The 25420-nt window shown below is 34.6% G+C and overlaps 1 protein-coding gene across 10 annotated transcripts in view; it reads left to right on the top strand.

Annotated features, from left to right (window-relative positions):
- The window catches only part of eml1 (EMAP like 1), a 70420-nt gene that overhangs the window by 34159 nt on the left and 10841 nt on the right, over positions 1-25420 (top strand). For 5 of the 10 annotated variants that reach the window (XM_051132828.1, XM_051132830.1, XM_051132827.1 and 2 more), the window contains 9 exons: positions 4276-4458; positions 4740-4793; positions 11040-11166; positions 12700-12741; positions 14627-14758; positions 14883-14911; positions 18026-18052; positions 22700-22829; positions 23370-23519. In XM_051132828.1, the coding sequence (XP_050988785.1) occupies positions 4276-4458; positions 4740-4793; positions 11040-11166; positions 12700-12741; positions 14627-14758; positions 14883-14911; positions 18026-18052; positions 22700-22829; positions 23370-23519 (874 nt within the window). The remainder of the gene's footprint in view (positions 1-4275; positions 4459-4739; positions 4794-11039; positions 11167-12699; positions 12742-14626; positions 14759-14882; positions 14912-18025; positions 18053-22699; positions 22830-23369; positions 23520-25420) is intronic. The other 5 variants (XM_051132829.1, XM_051132833.1, XM_051132831.1 and 2 more) reach the window with 5 other exon arrangements.

The raw sequence follows: 25420 nt of genomic DNA, 5'->3' as shown, positions 1-25420 counted from the left end.
GGATACTGGTTTTCCCAAAACAGGGCTGAGGCCGGTCTGTGCAGGTAAGTATAAATCTAAGGGTTATCTGAACATCCTGACGGGGTGAAATAGTGTTGCATAAAAAGGCTTATCTTCAGGAGGCAATTAATCACCACTGAACATTAATGACTATGATCGTTTTTGCAGGGCGAGCAACTGAATTTTAAGTGGAATGGCTGGAGGCCATTAAATGCGCTGAGTTGATGTGTGTGTGTGTGTGTGTGAGGGTATAATTATACAGCTCAGCTGGGGTAAGGAAACATTGAGTGATTGAATGTTTGCAGTGGAAGGTACTTATCTAAATTTCACTTTCAAAACTATCCATTTTTTATTTTGCCTGAAGCGTCCCATCTGCCAATTATTCAAGCTGATAGGACTCATAGTTGGCATTTTTAGAATTCAGGTCACGCTTGCTATGAATTCATATTTTAAATGGTATTACTGGATGTCAATTTATAAGTAAGAGTTTTTAGTGTAAATTGTTACTAATCAAATACTGGGAACACTTTACAGTAGGGTTCAATTTGTTATCATTAGTTAATGCATTAGATACTAAGAAATTAACAAAGAAAAAACAGTTGCATGTTAATATCTAGATATCTAGATTAATGTTAATTTACAAATGTTGCATTGCTAATTTCAGTTTGTTCAATATGGAAAGCTGTTTTCACCACAGAAAAAAAATTAACAATGTAATTAAGACGTTTTGTCTCACATTTCTGAATTTTTTCTTACAGAAAACAGAATTGCAAAGTATAAACTATAAATTCTGAATTTTCTCCAGCGCAGAGTTTTCATCTAGCAATTCTGACTTTTCTCTGAATTCTGTCTCGTACTGAATAAAAAATAAGGTAATTGCAACTTTTTATCCCACAAGTTTTTCTCACATTTGTTTATATTTCACTATTCAGAATTTTATTTTCAGAATTGTGAGTTTATGTCTTGCAAATGTCTTGTAATTATGTAAAGAAGTAAAAAATAAATTAATAAAAAATAAATCACAATTACTTTATTTATGTTTTATTCCATGGTGGAAACAGGCCTCTGTAGTTCATTATACATTATGGTTAATGTAAAAAAAAATAACATTAACCTAGATTAATAAATAAGAAATGTTCATTGTTAGTTCATAAAATGTAATAACTAATATTAATGAAATGAAAATGAAAGTATTTACATATTTCATGATACCAATCTGACCTAAAACTATACTTTTGAAGTGAGGTTGAAAAAGCCTAGCCTGAAAGTGTTTTTAAAAAAAGTGTTTTAGCATGATTAGCATGGTGCTAGCATGTTTCTGACATGATTACCATGTTGCTACCATGTTGCTAGCATGTTTATGACATAATCAGCACATTTTTAGTATGATTAACATGTTGCTAGCATGTTGTTAATGAGATTAGCATGTTTTTAACATGTTGCTGCCATGTTGCTAGCATGTTATTAACGTGATTTAGCATATTGCTAACATGAATGAAAAAAATCAAGTAAAACCAGCTGATTGAGTAAAAAAAAACAGCTTAAAACCAACAGATTTAGTGAAAACAGCTATAAACCAGCTAAAACCAGCTGATTCAGTAAAATAAAAACAGCTTAAAACCAAAAAATTTGTGAAAAACAGCTAAAACCAGTTAAAACAAGCTAAAACCAACTGATTTACCAAAGAACTAGTTAAAACCAGCTAAAACCAGTTGCTTCAGTACAAAAAGAAAACAGCTGGTTGTCTAATCTTAGCTAGTTTAGGCTGGGTTGGTCTTTTAGCAGGTTTCCTAGCTTAACCAGCTAAGAACGGCCTGACCAGCTAAAAAACACTTTTGGCCACTTTCTGAAGCTAACTTAATAATGTGCAGTGAATAAGATCCCAACAGATGTAACAGAGTAATTTTTACAAAAAAAAAAAAAATAAAAATCTTTAATGACAGACCCAGCTAATTGAATGGCGTCCTTATAAATCTTATTAAAAATGCAGTACCATGTTTTAACCATGTTTTTTTTTATTGCTTTAATTACCAGCTGCTTCCTCTCAGTGTATAATTAATGAAGATGTTATTCTCGGGGAAGGGTTGAAAGCACTAGTTTTCATTAATGTTTCATACCACTGATTTTACAAAGCCGTCTGATCACCTAGCAAACAGTTAACTGCTCTTTTAAATGTGTGTGGGTTGTGCGCTTGAGTGAAAGAGGGAGTAACAGGGTTTCTCTGGGTCAGCAGCTGTTAGGGAAGGGTGCTGCAAAAACCATCAGCATGTTTATATGTGATGAAGAGGGACATGTAAGGCCGTCCCTCACTGACTCTTTCAACAGCACCCTGCTGGATGAGGCTTTTGGCTTACATTTGATTGTCATCTCGGGTGGAAATAAACTAGAATGGACTGGATTATTAAGTGGGATGTGTATCAGGGATCTGCTTTGCTTGACAATTTTAGCTTTTCTTTGACATTCAGACTCGATATGCCAGATTAGCCTGATATGCCATTTGAGAACCTTTTTACTGAATTTGACATAATTACTTTTTATTCTGATTTCTAGAGACTGCAGTATAAAAAAATGTACAGTAAAAACCTGGAAGCTGCAAAATATAATTCCATAAGAAATGTACATATTTCCTAAGAAATATGGTTTATATTTCATTAACTGATATAATGTTAATACACCAAATTACTGAAGTATTAAATCTGTTTTCTGTATAATATACAAGCCACAAGTAATCAAAGCACAAGTAGCTGAAGTAAATACTAATATATAGAAAGCGTGCACAGTGTCATGCACACAAATTCTAAACAGCATCATGTTAATAAACATTGACACTAAAAAATAAATAAACAATAATTAAACAACATAAGGTGTTACATAATCCTTTAATGTACATTACTGATAATAGAAATCTAAGAAGACACATAATTACTTAAATGAAAATCCATGATGAGAATTACTGCAATTGTTTACTGCAAAAGTCTATTAACAGTGATAGATTTATGGTTTATTTTAGATGTATACATCTAACATTAATTTAAATACAACGTAATAGAAATATTTTTAAAATGCGGCTTCAAACAATCCCAAATGCGGTTGTAAATGATCCTAGTCAAAGAGGAAGGGTCTTATCTAGTGAAACGATTGGTTATTTTCTTTAAAAAATACAATTTAAATACTTTTTAATTTCAAACACTCATCTTGTTTTGCTCTGCCTAAACTCTGTGTATTCTGGTTCAAGACAGTTAGGGTATGTCGAAAAACTTCAATCGTATTTTCTCCCTCAACTTCAAAAATCATTTCAAAATCATCCTACATCGCTGCAGAAGTACCGACCCAGTCTTTGCAAAGTAAACATGCAAAAAAGATCAAACACCCTCAACAAAAAAGGTAAAACAACGATATAGGACGATTTCGAAGTTGAGGGAGAACATGAGATGGGAGTTTTTTGACATACACTAACTGTCACGAACCGGAACAAAAACAGTCCAAGCAGAGTAAGACAAGACGAGCATTTGGCATTAAAAAGTATATAAATTGTATTGTTTTTATTAAAATAACCGATCGTTACACTAAATAAGACCCTTCCTTCTTGGCTGGGATCGTTTACAACCACATTTGGGATCATTTGAAGCCGCATTTAAACTGCATTTTGGAAGTTTAAAATCGGGGCACCATAGCAGTCCATTATATGGAGAAAAATGCTAAAACTTTTTCCTCAAAGAACATAATTTGTTTACGAATGAAGAAAGAAAGACACGAACATCTTGAATGACAAGTGGGTGAGTGCTACATCTAAATCTTCGTTTTGACTTCTCCTTTAAGTGATCAGCTGTTAATCTACTGAATGCCAGTGGGCGGGGCTTATGGTGAGAAGATGACTATTCGTCAATGTGTTACTCAGGGGGCAGTGGATGCAAATGTTTGTCCCTGGGTGATGTCACCTTGCACCTCAGAACCAAACAAGCCATTTATGGACTTTGAATAAATAAATGCTTTGTTTGTAATGAGGAGGACGTTTTAAGCCTGCAGGATGTTTTAATGGTACAAAGATCTCTTATATGCCAAAAAATCAAGGCAACTTTGATTTCTCATGTCATGACACCTTTAATAATGGTTCTTTGAGGCACCTATGGTGAACACTTTTGAATAACCCTATTTTGGTACTCAGATTGGTACTAAAACTGTTATGAATTTGGTAGATACACCAAATGAAAAATTTTCCAGTATTATTTACGCATTAGTTTTCCATATACTTGAGCATTTTTTTGTGTCTTATAGATGACAGTGCCTCGGCGGCGAGCAGTATGGAGGTGACGGACCGGATCGCCTCTCTGGAGCAGCGGGTTCAGATGCAGGAGGATGAGATTCAGCTGCTCAAGTCGGCGCTGGCTGACGTGGTGAGGAGACTGAACATCTCAGAAGAGCAGCAGGCCATGCTCAGCAGGAAAGGACCAACCAAAGGTACCACACAGACCCTCTGTCACCTCATCTGCTTTCCACATAGCACTGTTTATTTATTTCAGCTTTGCGTTCGATCTCAGCTGCTTTGCTACAAGTTCAGCATTTTCTTTGAGCCTCACTGAAAAACAAATCTCTACAGAACCACCTGTGTGCCATTTCTTATTTTTCATCTCCATCCAATCCACGCTCCAACCGCAGTTTTCTCTCCTATTGCTATTCATTTCCTTTCTTCTCTACTTTCCTGTCGTCCTCTTGTTCTCTCATACTGTGAGGGTGTTTAGAAGCAGCAATGAGGAGAGACTCTCCCTGCTCTGACAGCGGTGTTGGGAAGCCAGGTAGGCAGTGGGGCTCATGTCTCACTTGTCAGGAGTTACTAACACAAAGAGGACAGTTTAGTCACTTCACTGGAAATGTGTTGTGCCCCATGCATCAGAAATGCATGAACACTGAGGACTGAGATTTATTTGAGTTATGTGTCACTTAGGGATGCACTGATATAGAAATGTTGGCTGATATTTATAATCCATGATCAGTAGGCTTAATTTTAAATGTTAATCAGATTTGGTATTTGCTTGTAACTTGAGCATGTTGATATATTGAGTGTTTATTCATATGCAATTTAATATTAGATTTTAATGCAATGTGTATTTTAGTGCTGTCAAAATTCGCGTTAATGGAGGTGATTAATTTAGAATGTTAAAAATATTTAATGCAGTTAACACAGGGGCGGGGTTAGGGTTGGCCACCCCACACACAAATGCCGCTTCTGTCTTTTTTTAGTGTGTTTATTTAGTCGCAGAATGTCTTTAGTAGTCAAAAACGGAAAAGTTTTTCCCTTTGTGTTTTAATAAGTTTCACGTATACACAACAACATTTTCAAAATGATCCTTTGTCTTTGGAGTGTTACACGCTGTTTTTGCATATATAAGATCTTTAAAAAGCTAGATTAAAGTCCCAGACCCACAGAGATATTTTTTATAAAAGTTAAGACTCAGCCACGCCTTCCTAAAACAGCTCATTCAAATTCAACATGTCGACGCCACAGTGTGGGAAAGTTTGCATAACACAGCCCGAATTTATACTCAAAGAAAGAGGGCGTAACTTTTATTCTCGCTGTAGTATTGTTTAAGCCACCTCCATGTTGTGAAGATGCCGTAGAGTATTGGCCTTCCAAATGAGGACACAACTAAGAAACAGTGGTTAAGTTATATGTACAACAATGTTCCAGAACAGTACAATGCAAATATTCGAGTGTGTGCAGCGCATTTTATTGAGGACTGTTTCCTGGACCTGGGAGAGTAGCCTACAATGCCAGCTGTACACAAAGGCTGTTATAAAGTGGGGCAATTCCAAATTTGCGAGGACAGTCTGGTGCTTCTGACTCACAGCCTGTAAGTACGTTTTTATATTTAAAGGAGAAGTCCACTTCCAGAACAACAATATGCCAATAATTTACTCACCCCCTTGTCATCAACGATGTTCATGTCTTTCATGATGTTCATGGACTGATATGGTACTCCGATTTTGAATTTCCAAAATGCAGTTTAAATGCGGCTTCAAGTGATGCCAAATTCGGTTGTAAACGATCCCAGCCAAGGAAGAAGGGTCTTATCTAGCGTAACGATCGGTTATTTTAATAAAAATAATACAATTGATATACTTTTTAATGCCAAATGCTCGTCTTGTCTTACTCTGCCTGGTCTGTTTTTGTTCCAGTTCATGACAGTTAGGGTATGTCGAAAAACTCCCATCTCATGTTTTCCCTCAACTTCAAAATTGTCCTATATCGCTGTTTTACCTTTTTTGTTAAGGGTGTTTGATCTTTTTTGCATGTTCACTTTGCAAAGACTGGGAGGGAATTTCTGCAGTGATTTAGGATGATTTTGAAATGATTTTTGAAGTTGAGGGAGAAAATACGGTCAATACGGAGTTTTTCGACATACCCTAATACACAGAGTTCAAGGACTGCAAGACAAGACGAGAGTTTGAGATTAAAAAGTATTTCAATTGTATTTTTTTTAATGTAAATAACTGATCGTTTTGCTAGATAAGACCCTTCTTCCTCAGCTGGGATCATTTACAACCGCATTTGGGATTGTTTGAAGCCGTATTTAAACGGCATTTTGGAAGTTCAAAAACAGGGCACCATATCAGTCCATTATATCGGGAAAAATGCAGAAACGTTTTCTTCAAAAAACATAATTTCTTTACGACTGAAGAAAGAAAGACATGAACATTGTGAATGACAAGGGGGTGAGTAAATTATTTGTAAATTGTTGTTCTGGAAGTAGACTTCTCCTTTAAAGAATTTGCTACTGACTATTCAAATGCGAGTTTTGAGCAGCGTAGAGTAGTGCTTGTTTGTTGTTTCTACGATCACAAATGCAGACATAGTGTTATGTTTACGCAGCGCAGCACAATGCAACGCGTAAAAAGAAGTCATTATAATCCATAATTATGTCCTCATTTATAAATGCAACAAATGCCTCATTTATAATGGGTTTTATTGTTTTCCGGGACACGGCATCACAACATGGTAAGGGGCATTACATTTCTGTCACATGCTTGAGGTATTCGGCCAATCACAACGCACCAGATAGCTGGCTAATCAGAGCACACCGCGCTTTTCAGAACGATGAGCTTCTGAAAAGCATTTCAGAAAGGCGGGGCAGAGAGGAGCAACAATAATGTACAGTATGTGGAAATTAATGTGTTTTTTTTAACCACAAACTGTGTAAACACATTGCATTACACCAAATACACAAAATAATGTTCTTTTTAGCAACATCATATGAAGAAAAAAAACGATTTAGAGACATCACCAATATTGGTATCAGTGATACTTACCTTCAAAAATGAACAAATATTAAAAATATACTGTCTTTATGTTGTTTCCACATTAACAAGATTGAATGTGAAATTATTGCAATATATAAGTATATTTAAAAACGTTGATAAATCGTAATTCATTTCTGAAAAAATGTTTGATTAATTAGTTAATTTTTTTAAATCCATTGACAGCAATAGTTTATTTATGTGCTGTTATATAGATGCAGGTATTTAAGCGACTCCGTTTGTTATTAAACGTTCAGCATCGCTAGCATAAATCATGAGTTACGTAACAGGAAATCTGTAAAGAGGTTAATGCTTAATCTACTAGATTTAATTTAGAGAAGCTTAGTTTATCTTATACAAAACTCTTTTCAAATTAGTTCAAATAAAACAATGAATTATTTAATTACTTTAATTTTAATTAACATACTATTTTTTCTGTTATGACTTATAACCAATTTAATGATTATGGTTTACATTTTTATTTTATAATTTAAGGGTTTTTTAAAGACAGCATTCATTTAAAGAGATTCCAAAAAATGTCACCTAATCAAACAGATAAAAAAATGTATACAAATATGCTTTTATGATCATTGATATATTGTGCATCCCTGATTTCATTCGTGTAGTTTTGTCTCACATATGTCTGGTTCTTTTGAGTTTGGTGAGATTAACACTATAAGATGCTTGTTAGTGTGCTTAACAAACACTCTAGTCCTAATTACATTTAATGCTAGACTGACAAGCTCCGTATTGTAATATCTCTCAAAAATGAGAGACCATGAAAAAACTCAAGAATGAGGTTCATTTTGGTCTAACAAACATTGAAAGTACTTTGTCGCCTTAAATATCTAGATTTTTTGTGATTGCTTAACAAAGCTTTGCTAAATCCACACAATCCTTTGAACTGTAGGATAATTAGAGTCGCTTCCTGCTTTCATGTCAGACGCTAATTAGCCAGACTGCATGGATTTGTGCTACCAAATGTCAACCTGGGGTCCAAGAAACATAAAACCAATAAAGAAAGGTTTATTTCATTGTAGTTCAGCTAGCTCATGTTCACTTCATCCGTTCCTCCGCCTGTTTGAAGTGTGTGCGAGATGAGTCATGCTTTACTTCTGCATAATCCTTGACGCTCTGTGCAGGCTGATCTCTTTGAAACAAAAAAAATCCTCTTCTATTTCTCACTTGCGCTTTCGCCTCATTCTTTCTTTTATTTTTTTCTACTGTATTTCTGTCCCGCTGCCTACGCAGTCATAACACATTCAGGCAGCTCTGCTGTGATGAATATTTAATAATGCAGACGCATAGGGTAATGTAAATAAAGAATCTCAAAAATCTTTTCCATCAGCAGTTAGACTGCAGGTGTGGATGCACTATTAAGTACTTGAATTGCACAAAGGGATATTCACATTCCTAGACTTCTGTGAACCACAATTGCATTTTAATGGAGTCCATTCGTGGCTCAACCTATTGCAGGACTGTCGGAGGAAGCAGAAAATCCTGCTCTGGAATTCTGTGGTCACTGCTCTGTTCTAGTTCTTCCTCTTGATTGAATTTGACATCTGGAAATGTTTACTATGCGATGCATTAAATATATACACTACTGTTCATAGGTTTGGGGTCAGTAATATAGCCATAAATGTTGTCAAAAATCACTTTTGTCAGATACACTACCAGTCAAAAGTTTTTGAACAGTAAGATTTTTAATGTTTTTTAAAGAAGTCTCTTCTGCTCACCAAACCTGCATTTATTTGATCCAAAGTACAGCAAAAACAGTAAAAATTTAAAATGTGTTTACTATTTAAAATAACTGTTTTCTATTTGAATATATTTTAAAATGTAATTTATTCCTGTGATTTCAAAGCTGAATTTTGCAGCATTACTCCAGTCACATGGTCCTTCAAAAATCATTCTAATATTCTGATTTGCTGCTCAAAAACATGTTCATTATTATGTTGAAAACAGCTGAGTAGAAATTTTTCAGGTTTCTTTGATGAATAGAAAGTTCAGAATAACAGCATTTATCTGAAATAGAAATCTTTTGTGACATTATAAATGTCTTTATCATCACTTTTGATCAATTTAAAGCATCCTTGCTAACTGAAAGTATTAATTTCTATAATTTCTCAAACAAAAACAAAACAAGTGGTATAGTGTATAATGTTACAAAAGCTTTTTATTTCACATAAATGCTGATTTTAGATCTTTCTATTCATTAAAGAATCCTGAATAAAATGTACACAACTGTTTTAAATGTTGATAATAATAGAAAAATGTTTCTTGAACAGCAAATCAGCATATTAGAATGATTTTTGAAGGATCATGTGACACTGAAGACTGGAGTAATGATGCTGAAAATGTAGCTTTGATCACAGGAATAAATTACATTTTAACATACACTACCGTTCAAACGTTTGGGGTCAGTACATTTTTATTGTTTTTTTTTTTAAGAAATTAATACTTTTATTCACCAAGGATGTATTAAGTTAATAATTAAAAGTTTATTAAAAGTTAATAATAAATAATTTACATTGTTATAAAATATTTATATTTTAAATAAACACTGTACTTTTTAAACTTGTTATTCATGAAAGAATCCTGAAAAAAAAAAAATCACAGGTTCCAAAAAATATTTGGCAGCACAACTGTTGATATTATCCAACATTGATCATTCTAATAATAAATCTGCATATTAGAATGATTTCTGAAGGATCATGTGACACTTAAAACTGGAGTAACAGCTGATATTTTATATTTTATATTGTAAAAACATTTTGCAATATTACTGTTTTTTTTCTATATTTTTTAATCAAATAAATGCAGCCTTGATGGGCATAAGAGACTTCTTTAAAGACTATTACAAGTCTTACTGACCCCAAACTTTTGAACGGTAGTGTATATTCAAATAGAAAACAGTTATTTTAATTTGTAAAAATATTTTAAAATTTTGCTGTATTTTGGATCAAATAAATGCAGGTTTGGTGATCAGAAGAAAGCTCTTTAAAAACATCTTACTGTTCAAAAACTTTTGACTGGTAGTGTATCATGTTACAAACGATTTCTGTTTCTAATGATGTTCTTTTGAGCTTTCTATTCATTCTATTAATTCTGTAAATTTTTTTACAATCAGTTCTACAAATATATTAAGCAGCACAACTGTTTTCAGCATTATAATAAGAAGAAATGTTTTTTTAAATCATAAAGTAAAAAAAAAATTATATGACCCCAACCTTTTGATAGTGTACTTAAAATTAAAATGAGAGTTTTGTGGCTTTTGTCTGTGTGTGTTAGCTTTGAATTCATCTAATTGTTAATATACCCATTAACAAAATAAATTCAGTTTTATCAGATATATGCATTTACAATTTGCTCTTTTTGGACAATGACACAAGAATATTAATGACTCATCCTGCACTACACAGATTTTTGTCCAATCAGATGATCGCTAGAATTACAATGTCTCTCCCCTAAAACCACATTCCACAAAGTATTAAATGATTGTTTTTGACAATGATGTAACAGGCTTTTGGCCATTTAAAAAACAGGGATGAGTTTTAATAGGTAATACATCAAAATATGAAAAAACTGTGCTTGTTAAGTGATTTCATTGAGCCTTAGAGAACGTAAAGCTTGACATAAAGTAGAGCTAGTTTACAAAAAGAACAAAAAGAATGGAAAGAACAGAAAATAAATGTCTGATAGCAGCGCTGTGTGTAATTCTCCCCATGTGTCCTTCCATCTTTCAGCTAGACCGATGATTGCAGCCCTGCCCCTGAGACCCACGGTCAATAACGGTACTGTCCTGCCTAAGAAGGGCGGCACACTGCCATCCCCCTCCAGCTCCAAGAAAGACAACTCACCAGCAACCAAAAGGTAATAGACTAAAGGCTGATTCCACAAAAAAAGCGTGATGTATGATGAGAACAGGCAACGTTTTTAGCTTCAGACTTTGATTTCATCTAGTCTGAGGATATAAAACATTTTGATTTTACAATATGTTTGCATTTGTCATGTCTCTCATATATTTTTGTGAGTTTGTTGTGTTCAAAACGAGTCACAGCTAAGTATGTTAGTGTGTGAGCCTCAGTCGTTTAGTGTATAAAAGTCATGTAGTGTATCCATAATTGACGTAAGTCTTAGTCCTTTTTGTTTTGTAATTAGATTAAATGTTAAAATCATTCTCAGTCAGTCCACTTTAGTAAAGATGAAATTGTGTGCATTCTGTGCTGTGCTGAATCATCTTTCGGTATAATAGATTTCCATCCAGTGCAGGAACACACACAAGATAACAGTGCAAGGTTTTGTCTCATAAAGGTCAGCACACGTCTTTATCAATTCATGATAAGCAACACTAAACCTGAAAGACAGAGGTTCTTAAGTGAGCTGTGTCAGATGTGACGTGGGAAGCAATGCAGTACGCCTAGGTTTTAGATAACTGAGAATAAGCTTTTTGAATTAGGTGGCAGATAAACTTTATTTTCCACAGTGTGGGTTAATTTCTTATAATTGCACCCTAATTTTTCACAATTGACCATGAAGGTTTGGGGTTGTTAAGATTTACATTTTTTTTTAAGAAATCTCTTATGCTCACCAAGACTGCATTTATTCTAGTAAAATATTAAGTAAAAAGTAAAATATTGTGAAATATTGTTATGATTTTAAATAGCTGTTTTCTATTTTAATATATTTTAAAATATGTATTTACTCCAGTCTTCAGTGTCACATGATCCTTCAGAAACCATTTTAATATGCTGTTTTCATGCTTTTTTAAAAAAAGTGATACATTTTCCCTCATGATTCTGTCATTAATAGAAAACTCGAAAGAACAGCATTTATTTGAAATAAAGAATTAAATTTGAAAAAAAGTTTTGTCAGAATATTAGTTATTATTGTCCGCAGTAAAAAATAATTTAATAGATCCTTGCTGAATATAAGTTTTAATTTTATTTAAAAAAAAAGTCTTACTGACCCAAAACGTTTGAGGGGTGGTGCATCTCACTGTGTGACTTTATGCTGTATGTCACATTGCAACTTTATGCTATATTTTCCAGAAATATGTTTTTCTTTAATGTAAAATCTTTATAATGACAGCGGGAAGCCATGAAAATGCTTCTGCAGTTTTATTTTCGTGTCACTATGAAAATCAATGAGAAAAAGCAATGAGGAAAAACAGTCACTCTCATGAATCCTCCAGCTGCGAAGCACCGTGTCTTTGTTTAATAAATGGCCACATCATGCAAATTAATGAATAAACAGAGGTTTATGATTACGAGACACAAACCCATCCGGCATCCCCTGCTTTCCCCTAAGTGTCTTTGTTTGTAAGTGTCAACTGTCTGTCTGTATTTGTGATCCTGTGAGACCTCTCTGTCCCCTTCTCTTCTTCCTATCTGTTACATGTTCTAGTCTGTCTCTTCTGCCCAGGTTTCTTCTAAGGCCACCTTACAGGTGAGAATATTTTTTGCCTACAGGATCTGCAATCTTCTAAAAGTGCTGTGGGCTACTGGTATTTCTAGAGTAAAAATGCTTTAAGGGTCTGTTTTCAAACCATTATTCAACAGCTTAACAGCTGCAGTTTGTTCCATATTCTGTGGAGGCTGTTTGGAGATCTCACAGGAAGTACCACTGCAATGGGAGATAAGCTTTGCTTTGATTCTTGTGAAACTGGGCACTCTTTAGCTTGGACATTTGGGTTTTTTTTTTAGCTTCTCTTCAGGCACTCTTTCATTACAGCCTGTAAAGCTTCTTTTCCCATCATGCCTTGAAGCGAGAGTCTATAGACTAACTCTATACCCGCTTGCTTGTATGCCTGAAGTGCCATTATTGACAAAAAGCCTCACAAAGCATGAAGATCCTGCAGCCTATTTAACACGGGATAACACCATCCGCCAATGCCTGGGCCAAATGAACTTTAGCCCTGCAGTCTGGATTAGACTTGAGCCTGGCAACCAGTGGACTGCTGATGGGGTCTTTTCTTTTGTTGACAAGTTTTAAAGGGCACCCAGTCTCAATTCACCCCTTTCTAGTGCACAGCAAATCAGGGCATGAACATGTCACAGAGAAAATATGCACAAAAAACACATTTCTTCTGGAATATGTAATGGTTGTTTGCTGTGTCTCTTTGGGGAAGGCCAGTGCTGAATGTCTGTTATAATTGGCTGTCACCAGTATTATCTCTACATTGCCATTTCCTTTTTTTCTGTGTGAATGTTTACATTTATGCTTCCTGTTTGAGGATCAGTCTATTGTAGGAAAATTAGGCTGTATGAAAGTTAACTTATATTTGGAGACAGATGCAAGCTGATGCAAATACACAAATGTTTTGTCACTCAGTTCAACTATATACATAAATACTGCAGCTTTAATGTTTTTTTAAAGGGAACTCTGGGTATTAAGACTTGTATGGCTTAATATAACATAAATGATGTCTCTTACTGAAATATGTAGTAGAAAACCCATGAAAGTTTTACGTTATTTAAAAAATCCAGATCGTTTTATACATATTTTGGACTATGGGTGGCGCCATTATTTCAATGACGTGCTATGGTTGCATTTGGTGAGATACTGGCACTACCTGTTGCTGTTTTTTTTTTTTAACACAACACAACTGATGAAATACTGATACGATGCCACATTGTCTGGCTTTTGGTTGTAATTTTCAGTCTCAGGGCAACAACAGAAGCGATGTAAATCTTCGCTGCTTTCCTAGCGATAAGAAGAGAAGAAAAGAATGAGAATGTCTGTGGATGAATAAAACTTCCTAAAGACCTGCGTCTTTGTTCTCTAGACTTTAGCCCTCATGCCTTTGAGGCTTTTAGTAGACCACAGCTACTAAAAGAGCTTACAAACGGCAGAGACAAGAAACGCTAGATGCCATCCTGACTGGATGTAAACATGCAGATGCTTGTCATGAGTTTCTCAGCATGGATTTCACGTTTAGACTCCTTGTGGGGAAAAATCGATGGTACGGCATTTAGTTTAAGCCTATGCTTATATCTATTGCCACCTGTAAGGTCTTTCAGTAGCTGTGATTATCATATCAATATTTTATTTTCCGAATTGTGTTGCAGTAAAAATAGCAACAGGTAGCGCCAGTAGCTCACCAAGTGCAGACATTTCTCGTCATCAAAATAATGTTGCCCCCTGTAGTCCAAAATATGTATAAAACGATGTGAATTTTTAAAATATTGCTAATCTTTGATAGGTTTTCTACTATGTATTTTAGTAAGAAACATCATTTACATTAATTTAAGCCATACAAAGGAAATGAATTACATTGATCAAAAGTGACAGTAAAGACACATATTAATGTCTTGCCTTTTATCATTAATAGCACTGTGAAGAGAACAAGTTCATCCGAGCAAGTCGGCCCCAACAACAGAAAAGACAGTGGTGACTCCAGAAGCAATCGCACACGCGCCGGTTCCACAGGGAGCAACTCCAGTGGCAAGAAAGCCACAGAAAAGTATGTGAATTAATATGTATATATGCTTTTATGCCCATGTGATTGACTGAATAAGAGCAACTCATACACTCGCACGTTACACAAGCACATTTAGATGACTTTCTTCCTTTCTCACCTCCTGCAGCAAACAGAGGGAGCCTGTTTTCAGCGCAGGTAAGAGTCAGGTGTCCTGTCCCCATGTGTTACAGTATGTGTCTCTGAACCAAGACTGGCTCATTCACAAGCAGTAATTATACTATTACTGTTCTTTTTGACCAGACTTTACAGAAAGTACAGACTCTGCTAACTCTTGCCAAATACATGTCCTCAAAATAAATGGCTGACCACCCAGACGTCCTTTTGTTTAGCAGCAGTGCAGCTCAATTAGAGTGTGGACAGATGTTACAATGGGACTGTGGTGAATTAAAGGGGAAGTCCACTTCCAGAACAACAATTCACAAATAATTTACTCACCCCCTTGTCATCCAAGATGTTCATGTCTTTCTGTCTTCAGTCGTAAAGAAATTATGGTTTTTGAGGAAAACATTTCAGGATTTTTCTTCATATAATTGGACTTGATTGGACTTCCAAAATGTAGTTTAAATGCGGCTTCAAAGGGCTCTAAATGATCCCAGCCAAGGAAGAAGTGTCTTATCTAGCGAAACGATCATCATTTGTTTCGGAAAATAAAAATTTGTATACTTTTGTAAGCACAAAAGCTTGTGTAGCACAGGCTCTGGGATGCGCGTTCACGTACTATTGAATCATGTCGAAAGGTCACTCCAGAACTCTGTAGTGTTTACACAGTGAACGCGCAAAGACTACGAAAGTGCAAGTAAGTCAAACGCTATTTACAAACAAAAAGTTACAACAATGTCGGATGATTCTGAAGTTGTAGGAGAAAATAAAAAAGTTTTTCGCCATACTCTACCTTTTTTAGCTGGAGTACACAGACGATGAACTTAGACGTGATTCGTAATAGTGATGGGAAGTTCGGATCATTTTACCGACTTGGACCTTTGAGTCTCGTTCAGCAATATGAATGAATCTCTTTTCGAATCATTTCGTTCATTTCGTTTATTTTAGCAAAATAGAATTAAAATGTTATGCGTTACTTCCCTAACACATCTACTGCTTACACAAACGTTGATCACACTACAAACAAGACAAAACTGTAATGCTATAAAAAACAGAAAAGATTAATTCATTGTTTACCTGGGTCTTTAGTCTATGATTAGCTCACCTCACCTCTTATTTGACAAGTTTTCGGGTTTGAGTTGTTTGTTCATCACGTGACAGCCCCATAAGATGAACGAATGACTCGAAAAACCCAAAGACTCAAAACAGGTGAACTAATTCCAGTACAGAACCTAATAGGATGTTGTGCATGTGCGACTGAAGGAATCACTCCCCGAGACGACTCGTTCTTCCCGAGTCACATTAAAGATCCGTTCAAAATGAAAGAATCGTTCAAGAACGACCCATTACTAATTCATAGCATCGTGAACACGCATCCCAGAGCCTGTGCTACACAAGCTTTTGTGCTTAAAAAGTATACAAACTTTTATTTTTTGAAAAAAAATGACAATCATTTCGCTAGATAAGACACTTCTTCCTCGGCTGGGATCATTTAGAGCCCTTTGAAGCTGCATTTAAATTGCATTTTGGAAGTTCAAAATCGGGGCACCAATCAAGTCCATTATATGAAGAAAAATCCTGAAATGCTTTCCTCAAAAATGCTTTCTTTACGACTGAGAACAGAAAGACATTAACATCTTGGATGACAAGGGGGTGAGTAAATTATTTGTAAATTGTTGTTCTGGAAGTGGACTTCTCCTTTAAGGGAAAGTCATTTAAAGGGATAGTTTACTCAAAAATTAAAATTCTGTCATTATTTTCTCACCCTCACATCATTCCAAACTCACAAGCCCTTTGTTTATATTCAGAACACAAATTAAGATATTTTTGATGAAATCCGAGAGCTTTATGACCCTTCATAGATGGCAACACAACTGACACGTTCAAGGCCTAGAAATGTAATAAGGACATTGTTGAAATAGTCCATGTAACAGATTTTGAATGCATGTTAAAGACTGGCATGGAGGAGAAGAAATTGTTGAAAAAAGTAATAATTTTTGTTTTCTTTGTGCACAAAAAGTATTCTAGTAGCTTCATAAAGTTGTGGTTGAACCACTAATGTCATATGTATTTTTTTAATGTCCTTGCTACCTTTCTGGGCCTTAAATGTGATAGTTGCATTGCTATTTATGCAGCTCTTGGATTTCATCAAAATTATCTTAGGTCAAAAATAACAAAGGTCTTATGGGTTTGGAATGACATGAGGTTGAGTAATTAATGACAGAATTTTCATTTTTGGGTAAACTGTCCCTTTAAGAATATTTCAGAGATTCCTGCTTGTGTGATTTCCAGTCATGGCTCATGGAGGTCATTTTCACTGCATTGGTCTACTGTATATTGTACTGTACAATCTGTTTCAGTTAATTTTACCATTCAGTTATCTGCTATTCTTTTTGTCAGTAACACATCATCTCTTACCAGAAACATTTCCTTTTTTATTTATGAGTTTTTATTTCATTTTACTTATATTCTGTTTAAATGTATAATTTATGCATTTGGTCACAAAGCAAATAAGTTCTGGTAGTATAAAAAAATGAGAATTAATATTTACTATTATTTAAGTATAGTTATTATGCATAGAAAGTCTTTGAAGAATTATGTTAATTACTCTCCCAGTGCAGAAAGCAAGATCTTTCAAAGAAAAAAAGCTTGAAATTTTCAAGGTCCAACAGGCATTTATAGTCATTGTGCATCGGTTCTGGTCAGAAGCTGTGCAGCGCGTTTTATTGAAAGAGATACAAAGGAATTCAGCAGCACGTTGGGAACGTCAGAACAAATTTGATTTGGTGTCAGTGTAAAAGCAGAGCATTCAGTGTGTGCAGCCATATGAGGCGGAATAAAACAAGCTGTTCTGCCTGAAGGCGACATTTGCATGTTTCTTACTGTATGTGACCCAGTTACTGTATTTAACTCTGTGCAAACTCTGATTAATTGAGGTCATCAAACAGCTATTCCAGATGTTAAATATACAGTACACCAAATTAACCAGTGTAGATTTGTAAAATAGAGCACTTGGCGAATGTAACGACTATCCCGGGGGAGCTCGTAGAGTAATTACCCAGACATGGTGAGCTGGGATCTTATGAATAGGGATCTGTCTTTCCATCAGCTGTCTTACGTGATTGTCTTTGTCTCTGTACGTTCACAAAGGGATGCGACGTGTGACGCACTGCAAAGGTAGGCACTGTTTGTCAACTGCCCTTTGCGTGAGCAGCTCTGTGGACACAACTTGATTCCCGAAGCCAGAGGGAAGTCAACAATTACAGATTGAGGACAATTATGACTCCTTGCTTAAAAATGCAAAGAGTTGGGAATTGTAGAGTAGAGTTGGGAATTGTTATTTATAAACTGCCAGATACTGTATGAAGCCTCATTCAATCACCTATTAAAAAGAATTTATTTTTGATTTATTTTAGTATTTGGGACATATTTGATATTACAGGGAAATTACATCATAGAGGGGACACCTGCAGACTCTCATGATTGTGAGTCAAGGCTAAAAATATCAAATAATTTGACCTTTACATGATAAGGCAAGATTAGCGCTGGATGTAAAAAGTTATGTTGTTCACCTCTATTAAAAAATATGGCATTTATTAATTATTAATTGGTAAAAAAAAAAAAAAAAAAAAAAAAGACAAAAACACAACAGGGTTAGTATAGTTAACTGAAGCTAAAACTAAAACCATAAAAAATTTACTTGAAATAAAATAAACATTAACTAAACACACACACACACACACACACACATATATATATATATATATATTTATATATATATATAAATATATATATATATATATATATGTGTGTGTGTGTGTGTGTATGTGTATGTATACATATAAACATTTTCATTAAGTTTAACTTATTTGAACAACTGAATTTGAAAAAACTGAAATAAAATAATATAGTGTACACACACTATATTTCTATTTATATGTATAAATGACAAAAACATACAACAATAATAATAATTAAAAAATAAATTAATCTTAAACTAGAATTAAATTAAAAACAGAAACTAATTCAAAATATTCATAAAACTATAATTTGCACTAAAATAATGCTGTATTATAAACAAATTATGTTATATAAACAAAAAACTATAATATATGCGGTAAACTGCATATATATATATATACAGTGTACCGCATATAATATAGTAAACACATATTATTATACATACACACATATTTATATATATGTATATAAATTACAAAAACAATAATAATAAACAAAAAAATAAAGCTTACACTACAATTAAAATATTAAAATGAAAACAGAAACCTCAAAATATTTATTAATGCTGTTATATACAGTGTAAGGAAAATATTGCTTTTATATATTTTATTACTGTTCGTATTTCAAACTTTTAGTTACTGTAAATATAAACATTTTTTAAAATAATATAGATGTTATTAAAACAAAACATTGGCGTCTGTGTTTTTTTAACTAGACTTTTAAATGATTTTTGCCACCAAACTTTGATTTTATTGGGTCTTAAGGGTTTTCTTACTTCTTTTTTATTATAGTTGCTTCCGCAGTAAGAATCATATAATGTCCCTTTATACAGCTATTCTAGTGATTCCAGATGGGACAGTAATCTAGCAGACTTTGACAGCTCTGGCTTCATATTATGGCAGAATCAGCACACACAGAACTGTCTTGCGTAAGGGTTCGGGTTGATTAGACAAATGCGTGTGTGATAGAAGTTCCCACCCTTCCTCCAGAAATGCCACCCTTCCCAATAAACTAATGCGCACTCTCTGTAACACCCTTCTGAGTGATGCCAACCTGTGGTTGAGATTGCAGTGGTGCTAAAACACAGGCTGTTAACTCTTGAGTGATGCTGTTCTGACAGCTCCTGGGTGTTTTGCTCACTGCTCATGGCACTTGTTTTTCACATGCACCATGGGAACCCAACACTCTCCTGCAGTCACACAGCAGCTCACTGAATGGCTTTTATTCCAGTAGTTTATTGCTGCTTTTTGCTCCACGTTACACGTATTGTTCTTTCAGTCCCGTAAAGGGCATTTATCATCCAGCTTTTCTGTTTTTTGTCTGAAACTGGAATTTGGTGTTTATCAGAAATCTGAAGTTAAATGTCACGCTGGTTTGTGTGCAGTGTGTCACAGTTAGTGGAAGTTATTTCCCCTAAAATGTTGATGCAACAGACGGTGAATGACTCACTATGCCCACTGTGTTTTATAGTCACAAAATCATTGTAAACCAAATAACTAAAAAAAAAACCAAACATCACTTGGGAGGTTGGAGTAATGTTTTGTTCTGAATGCATTTTATTAGTTTATTTCCATTATTCCTGGTTTTCCTCGGTCAGGATAACTTTCAGATTTCCACGTGCCTCCCCTACCCATCAGCACTGCAAAATCTTTTTCATAAGCAGCATTTTTGGCTTTCCAGAAACAATAATAAAATACACTACCAGTCAAAAGTTTTTGAACAGTAAGATTTTTGATGTTTTTCTGCTGTTTTTCTGCTCACCAAGCCTGCATTTATTTGATCCAAAGTACAGCACGCAAACAAGCAACAGTAAAATTTTAAAACATTTCTATTATTAAAATAACTGTTTTCTATTTGAATATAAAATGTAATTTATTCCTGTGATTTCAAAGCTGAATTTTTAGCATCAATCATCCAGTCACATGATCCTTCAGAAATCATTCTAAAAGTCTGATTTGCTGGTCAATTATTGTAATTATTATGTTGAAAACAGATAGATGTTTTTTCAGGTTTCTTTGATGAATAAAAAGTTCAGAAGAACAGCATTTATTTGAAATCTTTTGTAACAGTGTCTTTTGACTGGTAGTGTATATTTAAAACCAGATTTAAAAAAAATATATATTTTATTATTTCTTTGGAAATGATATTGATTCTTACTTCTTATGCATTTTTTTAAAATTCATGTTATTTCTCATTTTAAGCATAAATGTCTCTAATAATAAATATGTTTTTGCTTAAAACTTGAAGAAGGGGAAAAACAAACAAACTGTTTGCCAGAATAGTAAGAAACACAATTTATTTCAAGATATAAATATGTTTCTACACGTATTTTCATCTCAAGTAAATTGCTGTTGCTTTAAAGGGATAGCTCACCCAAAAGTATAAACTCTGTCAGTAATTACACACCCTATTTCAAACCGGTAAGATCTTTATTTTTATAGAAAATACTTTTTGATGAATGTCTTGTCCTTACTACCTTTCTGGGCCTTGAACATGTCAGTTGTATTGTTGTCTATGCAGGCTCAGAAAGCACTCGGATTTCATCAAAAATATCTTAATTTGTGTTCCAAAGTGAACAAAGGTCTTACGGATTTGAAAAAACATGAGGGTGAGTAATTAAAGACAGAATTTTCATTTTTGGGCAAACTATCCCTTTAAAGATATTTTACTGCAAAACAAAAAATACACTACTTGAGAAAAAGATTATTTTGCAGTGTAGTTTCTTAGTCTTGTGGATGCCTTGTCTTCTTGTGATTATGGTGGTATCTAAAGCTATTGGACACTGTCTGATCATGAATATACTTCATCCCACGTCTCCACCCTCTCCCGCACCCATCCTGTCCAATTTGACCACTTTACCTAGTAACCGTGCAGATCTATCTGCACCGACCATCAAAAGGGACCGGATCCACTGAGCACCCCAAATCCACATCAGCCGTGCCCTCGCAGTCCACCAACACCCCGTCAGAGGCCAAGGTTCTGTCTGACAGAGCGGCCCGGCTCGGAAGCCGAAAGGTCCCTCCGTTTACCCTTCCTCTGAGGAAGTGTACTTCTCAGTTAGTCCACTCGCCCCTAGACATGCCGTCTTACAGGAGTCCAATCAAATCTCCCAGCCAGTATTTTCAAATCTGTTACTAGGCTGTAATCTTAAACATAGTCAGGTGGTTTTAGGAATTCTTATGAGTCTTGTTTTGATTGTGTTACTTTGAGTTAGTTTTGTGTGTATGTTAATCTGCATGTTCACACTTTGTCTTCTTGCTTTTGTTTTGTTAAAGTGTATTTTTTCCATTGTGTTTGCATGCATGCCTATATGTGATTTTATTTTGTGTCTATTACTAATTTATCCAACCATGAAACTGCTGCATTCACATGCTTCTGCATTTGATTTTGCTTTGTTTGTTTTGATTTTAAATTGAATGTGTTTCAAATACAGTACTAATAAAATGCATTAAAGCATTTCCTTTAAATCTCACTGACCTGTTGAATTATTTTCAGAACATTTTCTAAACATGGTTGCAATTCCTTCTAATCCTCCTTTTGGAATATCATCATTTCATTTTGTTTTGGATTAACATTTAATCACATCTTAAAACATACTAACATTCATTGGGCTCAGTAGGATTATTTAATGTTATACTGTTCTTATGCATTTAATAAAAAATACAGTGAATATATTATTATTGTGAAATATTATAATATAAAATAATAAAATATTTTTTCCTGTGATGCAAAGCTGAATTTTCAGCAGTTTTCAATGTCACATGATCCTAACATTTCTACTTATTGTCAAATGCTGTTAACAGTTGTGCTGCTGAATATTTTTTAATATTTTTATAAACCATTATACTTTTTTTGAGGATTCTTTGATAAGCAGAGAATTCAAACGAACAGCGTTTATTTGAAATGTCACTTCTGATCAGTTAAATGCATCCTTCCTGAATAGAAGCATTGATTTATTTCACAAAAACAAACAGGTAATAAAAATAAATTGCACTGACCCCAAATATTTAACCAGATGTCACAAGCGATTCTTCACTGACCCGTGTGTTTTCTTGCTCTAAACATCTTTGTTGCTTTTTCTAGATGAAGGGTATGTCAAAATGTATTTGAAGGGACGACCCATCACCATGTACATGCCCAAAGACCTGGTGGACACATACTGCCTGGAAGCAAAGGCTGACTTGCCTCCCAAAAAACTGAAGCTAGACTGGGTGTATCCTTTTACGGCTGCGTGCGGAAAAGAAATGGAACTGAATTTGGATTGATTCTTGTATTGAACGCTCATTGCTGTAAGACTGAATTAGCCGTTGATTTGTTATTGCACAGAAAATGAGCTGGTAAAAATATCATGAGCTAAATGCTGGATATGGTTTCTACGTCCATGTTGTAAGATTATCATGCATAAGTTTAAGATTCTAAAATGTGATGCACTACTTCCATATTCGCATTCCAAGCTGCTGAATTTTGAAGCATGAAGGATGTCTAATCATATACCCTCGTATTCTCTCTGGCTCTGCTGAGCACTGCAGCCTGTCAGAGAGGGATATTTTCTGCATCTGGTACATTGCCTTAAAAGAACTTTGTAAACAGGATTGAGAAATCTAAAGCCCAACGAAGTAAAATATTAAGTGGTCAGCTGGCACTTTTCCAGAAATAAAAATGCAAAAATGTTCACAGAAAAAGCCCTTCATAGCTGAAGTTTGTTCTTAGTTTAGCTCATCGGCAGTAGTTTTTGCTCTTGACTTTGACCCAGCTATGGTTACCGGGGCCGTGACTGTCGATCCAACCTGTACTTGCTCCCGACGGGGGAAACGGTTTACTTCATCGCATCTGTGGTCGTGCTGTATAATGTGGATGAGCAACTACAAAGACACTACACTGGACATACTGATGATATCAAGTGGTAAGACTTTTCAGTTCATGTGATGTCCTCATCTGTTTGTTTATATAGCATACACTGATCTCACTCTCTAGTACATTCAGTCATTTATTACACTGCCATATCCAAAGAAGATACTACAGCTTAAATTATTCAGATATTCTGAAGCATAATTTTTCAAACCCATGCTGAATAAACGATTTCTAAGCAGAGCTGTTTAATTTTCTGCTTTGATGTGCAATACTACAGAACATTTATCATTAGTCGTGTCACTGAAGGTTATTATTCATTCCACTTTCATCCCTCAGCCTGGATTTTGCTTCTGTTTTGCTCCTTATTAGTTTTTTGGGGAGTATAAGAGACCTCAAGGACATTTTAAAAGTTTAGAATTATAGTTAATGCATTACCCCTTTATACATAGAATGTTACATTTGTGAAGTTATGCTTAACAATGAATTTTGAGATATTTATGAGCTTTCCTGTTTGAATATCCTATTTTCTTCTTAACTTTCTCTTAATGACAATATTTCATCTTCATGAAAAGACATTATATATTTTGTAAATTAATACTTTTATAAAGATGTATTAAATTGATCAAAAGTGACAGTAAAGACATTTTTAATGTTACAAGAGATTTTTATTTTAAGTAAACTATTTTTTTATCAAAGAATCCTGAAAAAAGTGTCACGAATGAACAACTTTTTTCAATATTGATAATGACAAGCAATGTATTTTGAGCAGCAAAACAGCATATTAGCATGTGACACTGAAGACTGGAGTAATGATTCTGAAAATTAGCTTTGCCATCACAGGAAAAAAATTACAAGCAGTAATTGTGCAAGCAGTTCTGCCTGGCAGCAAGGGAACTAATGCACTGATTGGTAGATAATTTCAAAATTTCTTTATTTTGTCTGTAAAAGTCTTATATTGCTCAAGATCTCAGCATCTTCACTAACTTTAATTCATACAAAAGTTCTTTTTGAGACTTAAAGGAGAAGTTCACTTCCAGAACGAATATTTCCAGATAATTTACCCACCCCCTTGTCATCCAAGATGTTCATGTCTTTCTTTCTTCAGTCTTTCGTTCTTTCTTCAGTCGTATAGAAATTATGTTTCAGGAATTGAAATTACATTTCAGGAATGTTCTCCATATTGTGGACTTCTATGGGGCCTGCGAGTTTGAACTTCCAAAGTGCAGTTTAAATGCAGCTTCAAAGGACTCTAAACAATCCCAGCTGAGGAAGAAGGGCTGTATCTAGTGAAATGATCAGTTTTTTTTTTTTAAAGTACAATTTATATACATTTTAACCTCAAATTTTCATCTTGTCTAGCTCTGTGATGTGCATGCGTAGTCTGTGTAATCCGGGTCAATACAGTTAGAGTATGTTGAAGAACTCCCATCTCATTTTCTCCTTCAACTTCAAAATTGTCCTACATCGCTGCAGAAGTACCTACACAGTGTTTACAAAGTAAACATGCAAAGAAGGTCAAACGCCCTTTACAAAAAAGTGACATTGTAAAATTGTAGGACAATTTTGAAGTTGGATGAGAAAATGAGACCCCGCTTTTCACCCTCCCTAACTGTATTGACCCTTCTTTCTCGGCTGGGATGCCTTTGAAGCTGCATTTAAGATGCATTTTGGAAGTTCAGACTCAGGTGCCCCATAGAGGTCCACTATATGGAGAACATTCCTGAAATGTTTTCCTTAAGAAACAAGAAATATCTTTACGACTGAAGAAATTTCTCCTTTAACAGAGGTTTAGATGTTAATGTTTTAGTGAAAAGTATTACGTTTATTGAAAGTTTATCTTACCGACCACAGTATATATCAATGGCCCTCCCAAAAAAATCAAGTTAGCAGAACATTAGACTTATTAAAATGACATTAAAGTCCTCTTGACCACCAGCCTCCAGTTGAGACAAA

This window comes from Labeo rohita, chromosome 17, assembly GCF_022985175.1.
Source record: "Labeo rohita strain BAU-BD-2019 chromosome 17, IGBB_LRoh.1.0, whole genome shotgun sequence".
NCBI lineage: Eukaryota > Metazoa > Chordata > Actinopteri > Cypriniformes > Cyprinidae > Labeo > Labeo rohita.
The sequence above is the reverse complement of the archived record's forward strand: the minus strand, read 5'-3'. Positions and strand labels throughout refer to the sequence as shown.